At 42.7% G+C, this 19,988-nt stretch overlaps 1 protein-coding gene across 1 annotated transcript; it reads left to right on the top strand.

Moving 5' to 3' along the window:
• The first annotated feature begins 434 nt into the window (after positions 1 to 434).
• On the top strand, positions 435 to 17,440 carry LOC137914906 (thyrotropin-releasing hormone receptor-like). The gene is made up of 3 exons (XM_068758393.1): positions 435 to 1,244; positions 3,995 to 4,413; positions 17,263 to 17,440. Exons 1-3 carry the CDS (start codon positions 435 to 437, stop codon positions 17,438 to 17,440), a joined length of 1,407 nt encoding a protein of 468 aa, XP_068614494.1.
• The last annotated feature ends 2,548 nt before the right edge of the window (positions 17,441 to 19,988 follow it).

Here is a 19,988-nt window from a genome sequence, read left to right on the forward strand (position 1 = left end):
CGAGCAGGATGACAGCTCAAACATCCTCTTCTGCACCACATGGCTTTGATGCATATATGAGCCTGTGAGCTCACCAGATCAGTGCGTGAGGCTCCCAGGAGCGGCGCGGCTCTGCAGGACGCTCTCAGTCATGACAGTGTGCGGGCTGTGCGACGGGCGCAGCGAGAGGAGCTGCATGCAACACCTCCTCTCGCTCCTTGGACGTTTCATTCCATTTGTTTGGCAAACCGGGACCTATTCGAGCTTTGTTTAATAGCCTTGCAGTATCAGAAAATGAATTTATCCGATAAGAAGACGCATCTTGGATGGATTGGACCTGCACGCGGGTGAGATGAAGTTTTCGGAAATCTTTTTTTCTTTGGATTATTGTTGACTTTTTTTGGTGAATTCGTTTGATTGGCAAAAGGCGCACAGAGCCAAAGCCTCCTCCTGCCATGGAGAACCTCACCATGGATAACACGGCGATGGGAAACGACACGTCGACGCAGGGCAATGGAACTCTGGGTGTTTGGACCGACTACACAGTCGAATACAAAGTGGCCAGCGTGTTTCTGGTGTGCCTCATATGCGGGGTGGGGGTCGTGGGGAACGCGATGGTCATACTGGTGGTGCTGACCACCAAACACATGCGCACTCCCACTAACTGTTACCTGGTGAGTCTGGCCGCCGCCGACCTGATGGTCCTGACGGCCGCTGGGCTGCCAAACATCACCGACGCGCTGTGCGGCCAGTGGGTGTTCGGCTACGCGGGCTGCTTGGGCATCACTTACTTCCAGTACCTGGGGATCAACGCGTCCTCCTGCTCCATCACCGCGTTCACCGTGGAGCGCTACATCGCCATCTGCCACCCCATCAAAGCGCAATTCCTGTGCACTTTGTCCAGGGCGAAGAGAATCATCACGCTGGTGTGGGCGCTCACCTGTGCGTACTGCGTAATGTGGCTCTTTCTGTCAGACACCGAGACGTTGGCCTACGACAACGCGGCGCGTCTCAGCTGCGCCTACAAGGTGTCCAGGAGCCACTACCTGCCCATCTACTTCACAGATTTTGCCGTGTTTTACGCGCTGCCCCTCCTGCTGGCCACGGTCCTGTACGGGCTGATCGCGCGGATACTTTTCCTCAACCCTCTGCCCTCGGATCCGAAGGACAGCAACAAGAAGTGGAGGAAGGAGACGAGTCAGGGAGGCAGGAGGACGATCAGCGCCAGCTCCTCCAGCAGCAGCACGGCTGCCTCCCGCAGACAGGTGAGGCGAGGTGGGGGCCAATGTTGGTGCGCTTTACCTGAGACGTTTTGTCTCGCTTGTAGTGGAGCTGATTAAAAACTCGTGTCGTGGTGCAAGTCGTTCAGTTAATAGTTCAAGTTTTATATCTCAAGAAAACATATTTGTTTTGTTCACTGCAGTTATTTAAAATGCTTTTTAAAAAAATGCATGAAGAGAAAATGCTTAGATTAAAAAGACAGGAGGCTTCTACATTTATTTTGAATTTGGGGGGTTCATTAGATTCAGCGTGAACATACATAACTGAATTACTGTGTTCAGAACTGTTCTAGAATTGTAAAACAAGTCATCAGTTCATGAGATTCTTTGAGAAATGAAGTGTAAAACAACATTCAGGGTGTTTTCTGAGATATTAGAAATCTCCAGGAGTCTTGTTACACGTGAGCACCGGGCTCTTTTGTTGCAGCTGACCCTGAGTGTTACCTATAAAGTGCTGCCCACAAACATTCTCACATTGCATCTAAAACAGTGCAAACACAGCAAAGTTTTCCACTTCTATCACTGAAATTGAGCTGACCCCATCCCTTTAAAACCAACAAACACTCTTGCAGCTCATTTTAAAATGAGTTGGGGGGGGGGGGGATTTCTTTTTATCTTTAGGGTATATTTCTACCAAGGCACAACAGTTCCCTTTAATTTAAACAAATCCAAAATCAAAGTAATTCAAGTTACTGGATTTGAGTCAAACAAATATTATATTGTGGATCTATTTTTATTTGAGTCTTCCCCAAACTGCATATGCTCACAGATAATCCCCCCATGGAATACATTTGATTCACGCATCACCAAACAAACCATCCTCCCATTAAGTTTTACGGAAACACATTCAGAAACCAACCATCCAGCAAACAAATTGATTTTTTTTTGTCAAGATCCAATTTGATTCATATCGAAAGTTGTTTTAATTCAGAAGAGCCTGAGGCCCAGCCATCCTTTGAATGACCCTGCTCAGGTTGACGTTGTCATTCTCTTATCAAACGCGTCCAACACCCTGCAACGTGGAAAACAGAATCCTCTCAAGGCACAGCCACACAGCTCGGAAGCAGATCAGATAAGTGGGAGAAGTCTTCCTATATGACTGGGTGCGGTACCCTGAGGGAGCGCCGTGCCCTATTGGATAGTCTAATCAGCTGCAACTCAAAGAGGCTGTTTCTCCATCAGTATGACTTGTTGTTGTCTCTCGGTGAACACACACCCACAATCATTTAATCAAGTGTGTACCTGGTGGTTAGCATTGGTGCACACAAAGAACAATGGTGAATCACCTAAAGGTCACAAATGAACAACTAGAAAACGACAATCAGAGATTGCAGACCCTTGCCTCCAAAAGACTATTCGATCTTGTGAGACAGTAAACAGGGCTTCCGGATCAGAGGGGCCAAACCTGCTCTAGCATGCTTCTCTACAAGACACATTGTGGACTCTTTTTCCCATCATGCCATTCGTGTCCCTCCCTCTTAAAGTGGCAGTTTACAGCAGAGGCACAATTCCAGATGTAAAAATAAGTCTAGAATCTGGATCCAGATCCGGATCAACGCCATTCTCGGGGAGGACCGAGCCACGGACAGAACCTTGCTTGTGTAAAAATTTCAAGTCGATTGGGTTACTAGTTTTTGAGTTATGCGCTCGGACAGACAAACAAGCAAACAGACAGACAGACAAACAAACGCACCCAATTGCAATACCCTCGCCTCCTCTTCGGCGAGGGTAATGATCTCGGATTCGGCATGTTGCCCACTGATGACGCCGGCAGCGAAAGTCTGTAACTGAACAGGATATGATTTTTCACTGAGAAACACTGACCGTACTCCGAATTTACATGTCTGTGTTACGAATACCAGTCATAATAATTCGACACAATAATGCTAATCACTGGGACAGTTTCAGACATATGTCAAATAGCTTCAGTGAAGACGTAAAATCAGAGTTTAGCACGCCTCTTTGATTTGGTAGTCTGCTATTGAGCTCAGCTGCACCATTAATAGTAGAGCCTGAGCGTTACCATGTTTCATCTACGAAATGTCATCATGGCAAAACACAGAATGTCACCTGGATACGGAACGACATGACTCCCCTACCCAGTGGACAGAATTAATGACGAGCACGTCTGCTCACAAATCACAGATCACAAGTTCTAATCTTTAAGCCTTCATCTGGTGATCTTTACTGATTTAATGAGTTCGGATTAACTGAACAGGTCATGTCATTCTTGTATTTTTCCACCAGTGCAGTTGTTGCCTTCATTTGCAGCACAGCTAAACAAGAAACTGATCTTCTGCTGAAAACAAATTACACAATTAGGATATGTGGAGGCTTTTTTTTTGTGAATGAATGTTGACAGCTCTCTAACCTCAGGGAGAGAATGCAGATGTGTGGAAAGCCCAGTTTCCAGTTTCACCATTTTTATGGCTTTAACATGAAGCATCAACAGCAGGAAATGCTCAGTGAGTTTTTCCAGTCTACAGAAAGGATATTTAGTGCAACGCTGATTCACTTTAACTTTACATGCTTGGTATATAAAGATACCAAGAACAATTTAGAACCTTTTGATGACGATCCAGATCACCATGTGGATGGTGTAGATCCAATTAGGAGGGGAATGAGCTGCTTGGCGGAGGTCTGCGCTCTCCGAGTGCTTCGGTTTAATGCTTTAATATTGTTTTAATTGTTTTAATATTATAGCATGTTTTTTGATGCATGATGAATTTCATCAGGTGACAAAGATGCTGGCTGTGGTGGTGATCCTCTTCGCCCTCCTTTGGATGCCCTACCGGACCTTAGTGGTGGTCAACTCCTTCCTGGACGAGGCCTACCTGGACGCCTGGTTCCTGCTCTTCTGCCGTCTCTGCGTCTACCTCAACAGCGCCATCAACCCGGTCATCTACAATGCCATGTCCCAGAAGTTCCGCACTGCTTTCAAGAAGCTGTGTCAGTGCAGCCCACAGCGTAAAGAGAAACCGGCTTCTTACAGCGTGGCGCTAACCTACAGTGTCATCAAAGACACATCCAATGGCGAAAGCCCCGATCACTTCACCACAGTAATGGACGACGAGCTAAACTTGCCGACCAATCAGTATTTACCATCCAGCATCTTGCCAGGTGCCAAGCAAATGGCATCCAAAGAGCCTTCTCTGTCTGGGGGGGGGGGGGGGGGGGGGGGGGGCAAAATAAAGGCAAACTTTCCAACTTAAAAGAAATCTGACAGCTGCAGTATGAATTCAGTCAAGTGTGGAATAGTTCAGAGTTTCCGTGTTCATTTAAAGCAGACCCACATGCTTCCAGTTTATTTTTTGCTCTGTTTCTTCTTTGATTTCACAGAATTCTCTGCCTATAGCCAAACGGGATGCTGTGATGAGATGACACGAAGGCATTTCATTAAAATTGTTGAAGGGAGATTTAATAAATCATAGCAAACATATTTGCATGATTTATCAGATTTATTTGAGGCTGATATTCGTACCCTGTGCTCTAATTTATCTGAAAAGACGCAAGCGTTAGTCATTAATGTAGGACATGATGCACCTCATCCTTCTGAGGTATTGCAGAGACACCTTTGAATACACTTGAACAATTATAGAAAAGAGGGTGTAGGAGAGCAGTAAATGTCATCGTATTTATCCTACAGTTAAGCAAATTGTTTGGCTGAAGCAAATTGACTTCCATCCACATCCTCCCTTCTCCCTCTAAACAGAACCGGACCGTCTTAAACCAAATAAGTCACATGGAAGTGGAAACTATACAGTAAGGGAGCACAGGCTAAACAAGGGATGTTTGCTCAACGGTTTGAAAGGGGAAGGCAGACACAAAAATTCATTTATATCATACAATACGGAAGAATAACTGACAGCGTCGCTTGGTCTGGGTGCTGGAGAAAGACCCTTTCCGGAATTCAAAGGTTTCATTAGCCAGCTCGCAAGGCATCATGCAGTCAGCAGAGCTAAAGTGGTTTCCGATGGCGAGTAAACCTTTTGATCTACACATGTTAAATTTAGAAGATGCACCAGTGGTTATGGCGACTGACGGTTTTAAAAATGCCACCACTGGACCGTAGTAAAAAAAAAAGGGTTGTCAATGTAAATATACTTTGTTAATTAATAAATTGTAATTAGTGTCACCCTTGGTAAAATATACATAGTATAATCTATTCTTCTGACAACAGAAGTTTTGTAGGGAATTTCCATAGTAGATGGGATTCCACAACGTGTTTACATGCCGACAGAACAACAGAGGCGCACCACGTTTAGTTTGTTATTGTAATGACTGATTTCAAATGAACGCATCACAACAGTGACATCACACAACACAGATAAACATGGGCTTAGATTGGCTGGGGCAAAGTCCCGCCTTCAGGGGACAGAATGACGTGAGGACGAAGCAGGAAGCGTCTTCATTCCAATGAAGCGCGGGCACGAGAGCTGTGTTGGAATCTCAGCGCTGATATCTGAACTAATTGTACTGATCTGTTAATTATATAAATGTCTTAATCTTAACCCACATTCTCCTCATTGATTACGCACCCACTATGGAGAACAAGAACCGGAAGAGGGTTTGGTAAAACCCTACAGTTTATATTATCTAATTTGTTTCATTATGATGGAGAATTATTTTTTCTTTGCGTTGGATAGGTCCGTGTCGAGACACACAATGTTCATATTCTGATTGACCCTCACACAGAGAGGTCGGGGCCCGGGTGGTGCAGTAGCCAGCAGCGACTCGAGTACAGTGGTCATTTAGTTTCGTGACTCACTACACTTGCAAGCCAAGTGTAAAGTAGCCGATTGAATGAATGATGAATTGTACCGGTGTTTACGGCTGATATTTCTGCTGCTGTTCCTGTTTTTGCTGTTTTTGAACCAAGGAACTTCTTGCTGTGAGGCAAGATTCAAATGAATCCAAATACACAACACAGTGACATCTTAATCTTGCCACCAGGGAGAAAGCACAGACATGAAGCAACATGGCCTTTTTTTGATAAAGATGATGCATTACAGACACTCGCTTAAAACTGTGGTGTCAATTTAAAACTGTAAGCGTACTTTCTGCAGGGAATTCAGTCTCGCAGTCTCGGCCAGATAGCCGTTGCTGCAGTAATTCACCGTTCTTGGCTGTGACTGCAGAGTACGGCACTTCTCTGTGATTTATCTGCCCAACAGCCCACGGCAGTATACCGGTCTATAGTCTGCAGCAAAGTGCCATGCTTGAATTGGTGAAATTCACAGGATGTATATAGCTCACCTTGCTCGTCAAAGAACTCTCCACTGTTTGCTTCAGCTACTTCTAAATGTATAAATTGATGAGCACTCAGAGGAAATGATTCCTGAGTAAAAGGATGCAGCCTGTGTTTTAAAGTACAAAGTAGTGTGGGGGCAGGGGGGGGGGGGTCTGTAAAGTCGCTTGATCTGTGCAGTGCTTTCTGAAACTAATTCCACATTGTGTTTTCAAATGTGTGCCAGTGTGCATTTGATAAAGTATAGCGGCTTGTTGCAGCCCATTGTTCCAGCAGTACATTTTGCTTTGTCACTTCAAACCAATTCGTGGTGACTCACGAGGTCTGAGGTAGAATAGGCGAGACATAAAAAGGTGTAAAGCATTTGTGGACTTTAATTGAATGAGCTGCTTGTTCATATCTCAGACACAATTGAGGTGCTGGTGTGATTGAGATATATATCGCCGTGCTTATGTTGCGCACTCTAACACGGTTTGCAGCACAAACACAAGCTTTTGAGTTGTGAAGACAAATATAATAAAATCTGACAACATCTGAGGTCATGATTTGAGCACAATTCTCTCTTAAGGTAGCTTTTTTTTTCTTTGCTCATGGTTTGATGGATTGTTTTGTGATATCTAATGTTCTTTGTCTATAATAAACAAAGACAATAAACACAGTGCCCTGTGGACGTTGCATTCGTTCCCTTTTTCCCTTTACATCCTGGATCTTCAACTACGCTGTTCTACTAGCAGCTACTGTAGAAATCACCCAAGCCCGCCATGAATCAGAAAGCAAAACCTTCTGCATGAGATACGACAACACCAGCTGCATCAATCAGGGGATTGATGGCTCCGTGTTATATAGTGAGTCATCAATGGTGACATTCTCTGGCGCAGTTTCATCTCTGAGGCCATCAAGGCCAAATTCAATGACAGCCCTGCACAATTTATGTTGGTAAATATCCGAGTCATCATATCCTGAGATGACATAAGTGTATGTCCCAGTACTTACCCATGCATTGTTATGAAACTGTAAAAAGGTGCTGGGAGATAATGAAAGGCAATAAATATTGATTGCTGTGACTTTTCATCCACTGTGTGCAGTCCAGTGGAAAATTGTAACGTCTTTGTTTCCATGCGAGGAATTCTCTACCTCCCACATATCTTTCCCAATAGTAACCAATACGTGTTGTTGAAAAGACGCAGAAGTACTTCTTTCAGTTGTACAGTAGCAGGTTACAATATTAGGTATGCAAATATCTAGGAATGCGTTGTAAAACCATCTTTTTTAGTATTGCAGATTAATTTGGTTTTGCCGCTTTGGCTTTTCAGTGTGCACCGTATGGCCCAAGTGTTGACGTTGTATATGCAATGACCTTAAGATTTCTGCAGTAACAAAATGTTGTGGTTTTATGTGATGCATCATGTATTGACATTGACATGTGATCACATATGCACACATGCATGCTTTGACTTCACCTGGTAATAGCATGCCTTGAACATCCTTGTTGGATAATAACATCAGATCCACTGAATTTTACATTTACATATAGTATAATGAAGAAATCAAATAAAAATGTGAAATAAAAAAAGCAACAACATTATTGGCCTACCATGTGAATATATTTTGTTGTGTAGTTGAACTTCGGCGCTAGTTGACCTTTAACTCTCTCGTAATGTGGTCATACTACATATTGATTTACACACGACTGAAATCCCATCATAACGTCGTGAGCCCCCTCTCGATGGTCGAACTCAATGGTGCCCTAACTTTAAAAAAGAAAAAAGAAATTGAGACCCAATGGGCCAAATTGCATCTACTATTCATGCTTTTATTTAAGCTTTCGTTTAAAATGTATAGTTGCAGAAATGACCAAGTACATGCATTCAGGAAGGGTGTAGCATCTCATCATTTTATCTCATCAGACGTGAACTTGGTAAATTGGTACTCAGTGAAGCCTGAATTCTCGACATCTGTGTCATCATCAGCGAGGATCCACGCTCCTTCTGCTGACTTTTCTCACAGGTGGATGCTTGGCTAAAATTACCTGCAGCTGTCTGGTGTAGCTCGGCCTTGCCCCCGATTTCTAGCAATACCTGTCTGCTTATTAACCAAGCACCTAAGGTTTGTGCGACTACCGATAGAAGCTATTAATTATGTTGCTGGAAACAATGGAGGATGCCTAGGAGCCAATCCCAATGGATTCTGAACAATAATATTATTACAGATACAGGAGGAACATTTTCCATCAATGTCACAAGGTTTTTCCCAAATAAAGCATTGCTCTACATTTCCCGATCCAACAGTCACTTAAATTGGTCCAATTTAGAGACTGAAATCCTCATTATACTTGCTAGAATTTCAAAAGCAGTTTCTTGCAGTAACTTAACCATTCTGTCTCCCACCACCAGCACCGCAAATGGAGAAGCTTGCCTCATTACAAAACTTTATTTAATCTTGCTCCAATGTCTTTAGCCGCAGAGGCAGGGCGGAGTTATTCAATGACACGCACCCATCCGTACTTAGTCAAGCTACACTCTTCTCTACATTTGCAGTACTTAAAGAGATGCAGAACCAAGATCAATATGCCCTCAGCAGGAAATTCCTGTCCGTCTCGGACACTCCTATCCTAAAATGTAATTCTTCCAGTCCAGTAAACAGACATGCTCCGGGTGCAGAACTGTCAGCTCACCCAAAACTCTGTATTTATTTACCACCTGCTCAGTCATCTTCTCAATGATTAAAATTGACGCACCGAAAGACAACCCCAGTTTGTCCTTGTCCCAATTAAAACTATTTGTCCCGTGACAATTTTTGAGTTTTTTGGCCGTCACACTTGAGAAAAATGTAAATGCATCAATCTTCAGGAGAAACTGCAAATAATCCATGAATCACTTGGTCTTTCTCGTCAATAAATAAATAAATAAATGAGAAAACATCAGTTAGTTGGCGTGAGTGTGATAATTCAAGGTCGTTATTTCCATTATTATTTGCGCGCTCCTTAATCAGGCTGCTTCAGTCTCATTTGGCATGACTCGTGACTCCGGATGCAGCCTGCTGCTCTGATATAAACCGTCTGGTTGCTGCTGCTAGATAAATGCATGGCCATTGCCTTTTCTCTAATGACACAGTGCACTCTTCTAATTCAGTATAGTTTTTCAAGGCTATTTTAGTGGCTTTTGGGAGATGTTTCTTTTGAGGACAGTGGTTTTTTGAGTAACTGGCATTCTCCCTTCCCTGAGAGCTTTTCCTCTGTATTCATCACTTGCATCGATATTCACCATTTCACGCTTGAGTACATTTGTGGCCTGCTTGCAGGGATGCAGTTCGATCTTAGATGTCTTTTTTTTAATTTACTATGAAAATAAATCACTAAATTCTTCCAATTTGTTCTAAACAACAGATGAAGCAGGATAAATGTACTTTGTAAGAGCTTGTTTCCGCATCAAATTAATTTAAAGTGTCTAAAGAGATTTAATTTTGTGCTCTAACATTGAAGTCTAACCACTACGGTTAGGTGATAATACTCCAAAGCTAGGATGCTCCACCACCAATTGCCTTGGGGGGGGGGGGGGGGGGGGGAGTAACTGCCTTGCTCAAAGGCACTTTCATTTGTCATTGAGCACTTGGAGGTAGAACGGGCCCTCCAGTTCCCAACCCAAGTCTCAACCCACTGAGCCACCGCCGCCCCGCAAGATACTGAATCAAGGAGAAGTAAATCATTCTCTTAATGTTCTAATTTTCTACCTTTGTGATTTATGTTTGTCAAGCAGGGACACAGTTATGCAAAAATATAGTATATATGTGCAACTTTAAATATAAATATTTGAAGTTGTTCATACGATGTTGGCCTAGTTAAGTTCACAAATATTTACCTTGAAGGCTTTGTTGCCTGTGACTAAGTTAATGGCTTTTCAGCCTTGCTCAAAGGCTTCAGGTCTCCCACAATGTATAAACCCATAAACCCTCTATTTACAAATTTCCATGGGCTTGGCTTGCATGATGACATTTTGCAGTAGTTCACATCTCGTCTTGCCATAAGTAGTTTATGATTTTCATTTGCCTGTGTATTTTCAGATGCTTGTTGTGTATTGGATCTCATTCTAAAGGGCAGGTCCGTCTGGTGTCTGTGTTCTGGACAAGCCATGCTGAATGTTGAACTTAACACAAGTCAGTGATGACTTGTGCAGCAACATAAATGCTGGTAATCCAATGTACTGCAGAGACATCCATAACACAATCATGGTATTTTTGTATGTATTTTGGTGTTGCCTGAGGAGGTCACGGTCATTCAGCAATGGTTCTGCCTTTCTCCAGTCTGTGCTGGGATATCTCTGAATGATTTAATATTATAGCTCTTAGATGGGGAAATCATTTATTATTATGTATAAAGCAACAGTTCATCTGTGCAAATATTAAAGAGAGTTGGATTTGTACTCAATTGAATATAGGTCCAAAAAATATTTTAATCAATTCTGTTTTATTTATGTTTTACACAACATCCCAAACTTGTTTTGCAGCCATCTCAATGTCAATGTGAGTCAGGGTTCATAATGCAAAATGTCTTACCTTCTGTAGTATGTGGATCTTTTTTTTTTAAGATCATGTTTTCTTGACTAATGGGTGAATATGACCAACGAGTAATTGTTTTGTGGCTATTTGCTAGCTTGAAGGAACAACATATCAGCGATAGTCCCTGATATAGTGCACTGTTTGCTGAGGCGAGGTAAAGGTCAGGTTCTTGTGACGTTATTACAGCTAAAGGTCATGACAGATGGGCACAGCAGCTGCAGGTGTGCTTCTCCATGGTGTCACTGTCACCTGTGATCAACAGCTCATCATCCTGAAGCTCTTGTTGCGTGAGATTCTGCTGAATCTAATATTTGACACACCCATTTGCTCTGACTACTCCATTAGTCACTCAGCGCGCTACAGTATAAAAGTCATCGCTTACTTCCTCTCCAACATTTAAAACATGTGCTTGTTTCAAAGTTTGTTTTAAAGGCAAAAGTATTTTCAAACCCCCTTGAAATTATCACACTTTACAAACCATAGTGGAATAAATTTCTGTTTTGCAACTGAATGAGTGCACCTTTATAGATGATTGATGAAGAGCTTCATGACTACTTTATTTCAAAGTGCACTTGCTTTAAACATGTCTGTGTTTTCTCTTTAATGGATCTAAAAAGCCATTATTTTACATGCACAGACACTTTTAGTTTAAAACATAATGTAGCAATAAAGACAAATTTGCAATTCAAGTCTTATGTGTCTATCTGTGAAGTAACGTTTATGTTCCTGCAGATGTGGTAAAACGGCAGAGTAATCAATAAAAAGGGTTTCTGCAAAACCTCTTAGGAAATAGCTGTAAACTCCAATGGAGAATAAAGTAGAGTGAGACACGAAAAAAGTCTGACTAAAGAGATGAAAATAAAGTTATGCGATAGGAACAGAAGCTGAAAAGGCATTGGAATTAAAAGCACCATGTAATCACATCTTATTTCTTCATCTTGCTGGGATGTCTCAGATTAGTGGAACCTTTTTTGGAATCTGTTAGTGGTCGATAGGAATGGGGCAAGGAGGCTGATAGCAATTTGTGCCAGATTAATTGAAGCTGGTTTAAAAAATATATATATAAATAAATAAAGCAACCTGAAAATGAGGACACAGAAAACATCCATCCATTCATCAATCCATTTTCTTGTCGATGAGATGATCCCAATCGTCTAGTCCCCGGCCACTTAAGCCTATCCCCGCTGGCCAACGACGTGAGGTGGGGTACACCCCGGATGAGACGCCAGCTCATCGTGCTACCACACGAAAGAAAAACAAGCACACACTCATGGACAATTTTTAGCCAATCAGTCCAGTCGAGAGAAGAGGCTATTCATCCTCTCCTCTGCCTCGTTTTGTATCCTATATGAAGAATGTCCTTATCCTTTTCCTGTGTCTCAGCTATAGCTGTCTTTCCACACTATCTGGCAATCCTCCTCCACTTCCTCCCGGTAACCCGCTACTGCACATGGTCCTGGTGTGCACTCATGGATGGTGATAATTTAAGTTAGCTGGGGTGGTGGAGTGCCTGAACACCTCATCTACAAGGACAAATCACAGCCAAGATGCACTAGTGGATTTCCAGCTTCCACCTTCTCCTGTCAATCACTGGATTGCAGCAACAGTGCTGTAGTGAAACAGCGAATAGTGAAAAATGTACTTACATGATTCAAAATTTTGTTCACATTTCTTTTCGAATAACAAAGAGAAAAATCGCGAAACACATACATTTTATTTTAAACACAGGATTACGCTCCGAATTAGGGTGGTATTATGGGTAATAATGATCATTATAGTGGCATTTTGAAAGGGAATACTCTTTCTAACTGAGTAAGACAGTCCAGTCATTCAAATCTAGTAAATGTATCTGGATAAAATTTAATAACATCGAGAAAAGTGGACACTCCTCTGGTCTGAGTGATTTCATTCACAGTCAGTGTAAATTCTCCAGCTTTAATCTATCACTTCTATAGTGACAGTCCTGATCGTTCTCTAGCAGGTTCTTCGTCGGGGCTTGTGTGTCCTCAACTTTTGCTCCAGATTTTGTTCTTCACATGTGAAAAGTGTCATATTGATGTGGATGAAGCTGCAGACTATTTAGCTCCGATCTGCAAAGGCGCTCTTAGTTCGTAATGTTCAGTCGCATTCCTCATGAGAATAATAATGTGTGTGTGTGTGGGGCGGGGGTGGGGGCCATGCTTGTGATTGTGGACGACATCGTCTATTAGAAGGCTGTTCAGTGATTGGAAATGTGAATCCTCTAGTCTAAAAGGTGTGAATCGGAATTGGTCAGCAACAATGCACTTTTATAAATGATACTTTTAAACAGATGCCGATGCATTGTTGGGTCATCAGTCAGCTCTAACAGAAGAGTACATTTTCTGCTGACCTGAAGGGCAGTATAATTGTTAGGCGTTCAATTTGTGTGGTGCAAAGCACAACTTGTTTCATTCCCAGCTCCCAGTCCTGTCGTGCTGCTGATGGAAGCGAGGAACCTCGCTGACCTTGGACCTTGCCTTGGACCTTTTGACATGCAGGTAAAGCTATTGTACTGTTTCAATGTACCCTTGAGACTTATCATTGTAACTGCAGTTTTTTGCTTGATGGATTTCACACATCGATGGCTTCTATTAATGTAAAGAAGTAGGCTACTTAAATTCCCTATGAACTTCCTAATCTGTCTCAACTAAATGACAGGTACTTAAAACTCACCTAACCGTTAATGCTTTTGAGAAAGTCCCATATCCTCCCCAGTTCCAATCTCACTCTCCTTTAGCATGTTCTCTTTAAATGCTATCATTTACACACATGTATTAACAAATAACGGCATTAGGTTTGCATATTAGCATTGTAATTAGACCAGCTGAATGTTGCATTAGCTAAAATCAAGAAATCTTTTCACATGTGAGTTGCTGTGTGGAATCAATAATGATGGAGGATACCTATGGGGATGTTGGGAACAGGAAGAAACGGGCAAGGAAATAGCCAAGCGTATTAAAACTTCTGAAGTGAGGGTCTTTGAAAGTCGGATCACTGTTTCGAAGCCTGAGAATTGATTTTTGGTTTATCTCCAAAGCCGTCTCTCGCCTCTCTCTACCTCCATCCCTAAAATCTGCCTCTCCTAAATTCCGTCTCTTTGTCCACTTATCCGTACCTCACTCAGTCATCCAGTGGGCCTGTCCTCATTAATCAAGCATCTGGGCAGCATGAAGAACAGGGTTATGTTAATGTTCTCTGTCCGGAGCCTTGCTGTACGGCACTCGGGGCTTCCTGCATGGCTGTCTCCGTCCCCTCCTGTCTGCTCGTCTGACTGGAGGTGGCTGTGCACAAGCAGCGTTTAATGAGCCTTAAAGGACAAGGGTTTTGACATGGAGCATTGGTGTTCATATAGGTCCGATTCAGCCCTGGCTTGGCCGCTAAAAACTGCCTGCTAATAGGAAATGTATGATCATAATCTTGGGAGTTCCTCATTGTTAATCCTAAGTGATAGGGCAGATAAAATGATGATGTGAGGAAAGCAGTTCATGAGGTGGCTAAGGAATGGATGAGATGTCACAGACAGTCTCACCCTTCTAACAGAAACATGTGAATCCAAAATAACTCACATTATCCTGAGGCACCATTGAAACTACTGAGAGGAATGCATGGTGAGGTTTTGTGTAACCTGCTCTGTGCATGAAGGATTTAGTGCAAACCAGAACAGAGCATTTGCAGGATTTTTCCCATTTTGGCTGTTGTCTGATTTGCACCTTTATTTCGTCTCTATATTGACAGTGGCCGGCATCAGACAGTGCGGTAGCTTCCCCATTATGATGTCTTGGAAAAAAATACAACAAGAAACATGCAATTTCATCTACACAAATTGTAAGTGCAAAACTACACAATTGTTGCATTTATTGATATGCGACATGGACTGAAATGTTAGTTGTAATACCAAACTCTGTTTAGAGCTTCAAGAGAGTTGGGTTTCCTATGTTGCAACAGGAAGTGTTGAATTTATAACATCCCTAACTGCATTGAGCCACTGGTGCCTGTGAAAGTGAGTTATTCAGGAAAGCTTAAAGGTCCCATATTATGCACACGCTTGATGAAAGCATCAGCTCTGCAAAAGGAGCTGATTGGATAATTGATAGTCTCAACACAATGTCCATTGGATTGATCGCTTGTTCACATGAGGAACTGCCATTCATATCACAACGATCAATAAATCAGTCAATCCTGACAGTTCGTCGGATTTTAAAGGTCTGGACCTTTGCAATTATTTTGCAATATTAATAAAGATGCTATATAGAAACCTTCTGAGATGGAACATAAACCATATAGCAAACTCTAATCAGATCAATGTGGATGGGTAGTGAACGACTGCATTAGCTCTTTTTTTCTTCTTCCCATTTTGCCATTGGTGCGCAGCTGACTGCCTCATTTACGCCTCAGAGTTGACAGGCATCTCCTCTTGGGAAGCCGGACAGGGAGAGAAGTAGCGATGCAGTGGCTGAATCTTGTCTAGAAAGGATCGCTGGTACTGCAAAAGTTCTCCATCCTGACATTCACACTTTGGTAAAAGGCTAAAGTGCTAAACGTGTCGAACTGAGAACTCAAAATGATCACTATCCCATAGAAAAATAGCAACATGACAATGATAAATGACAATCATATTGGAAGGAACTCAATTTACAACAATTTAAAAAGGAAGGGAGAATCAAGATTAGATTTGATGAGATTTTTTATTGTCTCTTGATCGAAAATGTAGTGTAATAAATCTAATTTACGTGCGGTGTCATAGCTCATTGAAATATTTCAGCAACTGTTAAATAGGCTGTCATGATAATATTGTTTTATGTCTATTAGCAAAATGATGGAACATAGAATATATATATGTAAAAAACAACTTAAGCTGGCCCATATTCCGTTGCTTGAACGTGACAGTGGAGAACATTCTGCCTTTGTGCCATCCTGTCGACGTAAATGACATTCAAAAAATGTCCGAAATTAGTTTTAATGTTACAAGAAAAGTATCATTGTATTATTCAGCGAGCAGTAAAGTGACTCAGCTCAGACCCAGTAAAAGCGTGGTGGGGGGGGGCTGGTTTTGTTTGTTTGCCTGTAGCTGTTTGAAGGGTTAAAATCCCTCCACGATAATTTCCTAATAGTTCCAAATTGTTTTCTTCTTCTTTGTTGTCCTTAATTGCTCCTTCCCTGCCTCCTGTGTGATTGTCCGCTCACTCTGATTTATTCCACCTGCCCGATTGTCTCATTACTTCATGTGTTTTTAACTCTGTGCTCATCCTTGCCAGTTTGTCTGCTCTCCTCCTGTGGCGCTTCAGGATCTCGCCCCTTGTTCTCTAGACAAGTTTTGTTTTCCTCCAGAGTTAGTAGCATACAATGGCGGCGTAGCAGGTAGCACTGTCGCCTCACAGCAAGACATTCCTTATCAAAATATCAAAATAATGATCCTCTCAATTCAGAATGTTCAGGGCACACAGAGCCCAGCCCAGCGTGTGAAGGCACTTTGAAAACCTTTGGTCTGACTTGTGGCATTACTGCATGAAATAGCGTCTTCAGGAAAGCGTTTCCCGAGAAGCTGGTTAGTTGCATTTGACAAGATAAGCAGTGGATACCAAGCTGCTCGTAATTCCCCTGTTTGTCCTGTCCTTTTCAATAAAGCATCCACACTTAACAGGCATTTGACTTTTTTTTTTTTGCTGTAAAGGAGCTGCCAGGATCGTTCACCTCACCCTGAAGATGTGGGCTCATCACAATAGGGTCTGACAGATTCAAATGTTACTGGACGATGGGGCCATGCGCGGGGAGACGGCTGGAGCTCACATCAGCCGCTTGATGAGCCCTCATCAGTCCAAGCTGTCACGGTCGGGGTGACTGTGTTGGCAGAAATGTGCCTGCTGCCTGTACCCTGCTTTCTTGAGTATTATTCAAATAAGGAGGACGGCATTGATAGCAACACCTCTTTGTTTGCATAATAACCTGAATTAGTGATTTGGTATTATTCTCCCCTCCTTATGTATATTACAATCATATATAAAATGAATATCGCCTATTCAGGCAGCATGGTGGCACAGTGGGTAGTGCTGTCGCCTCACAGCAGGAAGGTCCGTGGCTCAATTCCAATTGCATGTGTTGTTTTTTCTGGGTCCTCCGGCTTCCTTCCACCTCCGGAAACATGCAATTTAGGTGAATTGGACATGCTAAAATTGTCCGTAGGTGTCAGGAACCCAGCCAGAGCCTCCTGCTCCACATAGCTCCGCCCTCCTGTTCGACTCTCGCTGCACGGCCTGCCACAGCCGTCATCAGCTCATCCACCTGTGCTGCTCTGGACACCTGCTGCTCATCTCCTCATCAGGCCCACCGCACTTATATTCTGCTGTTTGAGACCACTTGATCTCCTTACCGTGATTATTAGACTGCTGCGGAATGATGAGATCTGCGCCCAGAAAGAGAGGCGTTGAACCAACTCTTTTTCATTTCACAATGCTAGTTCTACTTCTGCAGTTATTTCGGTAATGTAATGCAAAAGTACAGTAAACAGAGGGATCACTGTAAGCAGAAGGTAATAAGAATAGAATCGTCCATCACTGATGACATCTTACAAACAAGTGTAGCAGCTAATCCGGCTCCATTACCAGCAGGCCTATGTTTGCTGACGTCACGCAGCTGCTGCTTTCAGGTTTGCCAGACATGCACAAAGTTGATTTCTCAAGCTACACAACAATAGCACAGCATGATTTAAGGTTATTAACAGCATTGAAAGTGTAGCAACTGAGAAGAAGGGCTTTGGGAAACACAAGCAGATGTGCAGAAGCATTAATCTGTCAGCACAATGCTCCTTGATTGTGATCCAGGCTGCAACGCCACTCCTGTATGGCGTCGTGATTGTCGTGACAAGAGCAGGGTGACTGACTTTTCTTCTTCTTCTGAGGCTTTTCTTCAGGAAATCAAGACTGGAAACAAGAGCTGCTGAGGAAGACCAGGAGAGTCTGTTGTCGGCAGCAGAGGGAAACGAGCAGCACGAAGGGAGGATGTGGGTGGATCTGCTCGTACAGTGCACAGCAACGTGGCTGCGACGTGCTCCACCCTCCTCAGAGTAGACACGCCAGTTGGGTCTCAGTCAGCGTGACACATGCAACAACCGACAATTTTCAACAGGCATGTTTTGAAAATGTTGGTTTAAGAGTGGATTTGTGGCTGACGTGTTTATGAGACATCGGCGGGGGGTTTGCATGTTGAGCCACACGTAAAGCTGTACGGTAAGTGGCTGGATTACTGTAGTACTGGACTAACAACTGCACCACCCACCACCTCAGTGCTTGTGTTGATGATAATCTTTGCACAGGCATGTTATCCTGTCGAATTAACAAAGATGTCCTGTAATCCTCCCTCACAAAAGGCACGGACATGGACAGATGGAAAAACCTGGAGCCTCTAATCTATAGCAGCTTTAACTTAGTATTGGATTTCATCTCATTCCACTCCAGGAGATCATGGGTAGTAGAGGTAAAAAAAATAAAATAAAACTGGGTAAACACAGAGCTAAAAGTACACCTTCACAACGGCTGATGATTCTCAGGTTAAACAAAAAGTGCCTCTGTCTTCTCAGGCATTGTTCTCAGTAAATCAACCCGACAACACACCGTGATGAGCTGCGAAGATTCCAGAAGTGAAATCTCCCTGTCAACACGCTTGCCGACTTGCAGTTAGACTGAGATATCTATCCTCCCAAGACGATGAGCTCAATGACACCTTGAGGAGTTCCTGGCATATTGGAGGCAAGGGACAGAGGCACAAACACAATTTAATGGGAAACCCCATTATTCGAGCCGATAATTCAGATCCCGACTTTTCGAGGCAGCTTTGTCACGCCACAACACAGATGTGCCTCAAGGCCTCAGCAACTGTCTGCTCGCTTTAATAATTTACCTGATTTGCAGCCCATTGTAGCAGCTGCGATTAACTCTGAGTAAACGGGGAGCAGATGGGCCACTTGGAGGCAGACGCGTCAGTCGGCTGGGAAAGAGATGCTGAAGAGAATCATGTGTGACAGTGTGCTAATGTACGCATACAGATATATAAATACCCAAACATTACCACACATTTATTATGAATTCACTATATAAAGTCAGCTTCAAATCTATTTTATATATACTCAAAGTGCAGTGTTGGAATTTACCCAGAAGCTTGAGCGAGCAGCATTCATGTTCACGGCCTTTCCCTGTATGCATAAAAAAACAAAACATTTTGATCTCAAATATGATCATCGATTCATGACTCTCAATATCATACAATTAAAGTAATGAATGCAATGAACTCGGCTTCTTAGGTTGACAACTGAAGAGAAGGTGATCTTCCATTGCTTCGCTGTTGATTCTATTTAATCCACTACCAATGTATTTTTCTAATATGTGTTATGGGCAATTGTGACATCTAAAAGCAATGCTTTTACACACATCAGAGTCGCTCTCCAGGGTATCCAAAACAATTCACACAGGCCAGCAGAGCGGCCTGAATTATTCAGAGAAAACAAGCTGTTCAATTTTGAGACACGTGTTTTATAGTCATTTTACGATCATTCTTAATTAATTCTGACCCAAACACGGTACCGTTGAGCACTGAAAGGGAAAGATGTAAAGCCAACAACAGATGATTCAGATGGATATCAGACACTTAAATCAAAATTATAACAGGCAAAGACACTGAAGTATGTTTCTATTTGTTTACTTTACTGCTGTTCTTCACTGTTATGTCATTTTTAAATGTATAATTTTCAAGGGGGTCTCTAGGTGGGTGGGACGGGGGCCCCTGCTAGCAAATCCTCCCAAAGAGAATGTATTATTATTTATGTATTCTTCTTGCCTTAGTGACAAACACTTAATGGTAATTTAATAACTCATTGACCAAATTTATTGCAATAATTAATCACAATTCTCTGCTGT

The sequence above is a fragment of the Brachionichthys hirsutus genome, unplaced genomic scaffold (assembly GCF_040956055.1).
Source record: "Brachionichthys hirsutus isolate HB-005 unplaced genomic scaffold, CSIRO-AGI_Bhir_v1 contig_472, whole genome shotgun sequence".
Lineage (NCBI taxonomy): Eukaryota > Metazoa > Chordata > Actinopteri > Lophiiformes > Brachionichthyidae > Brachionichthys > Brachionichthys hirsutus.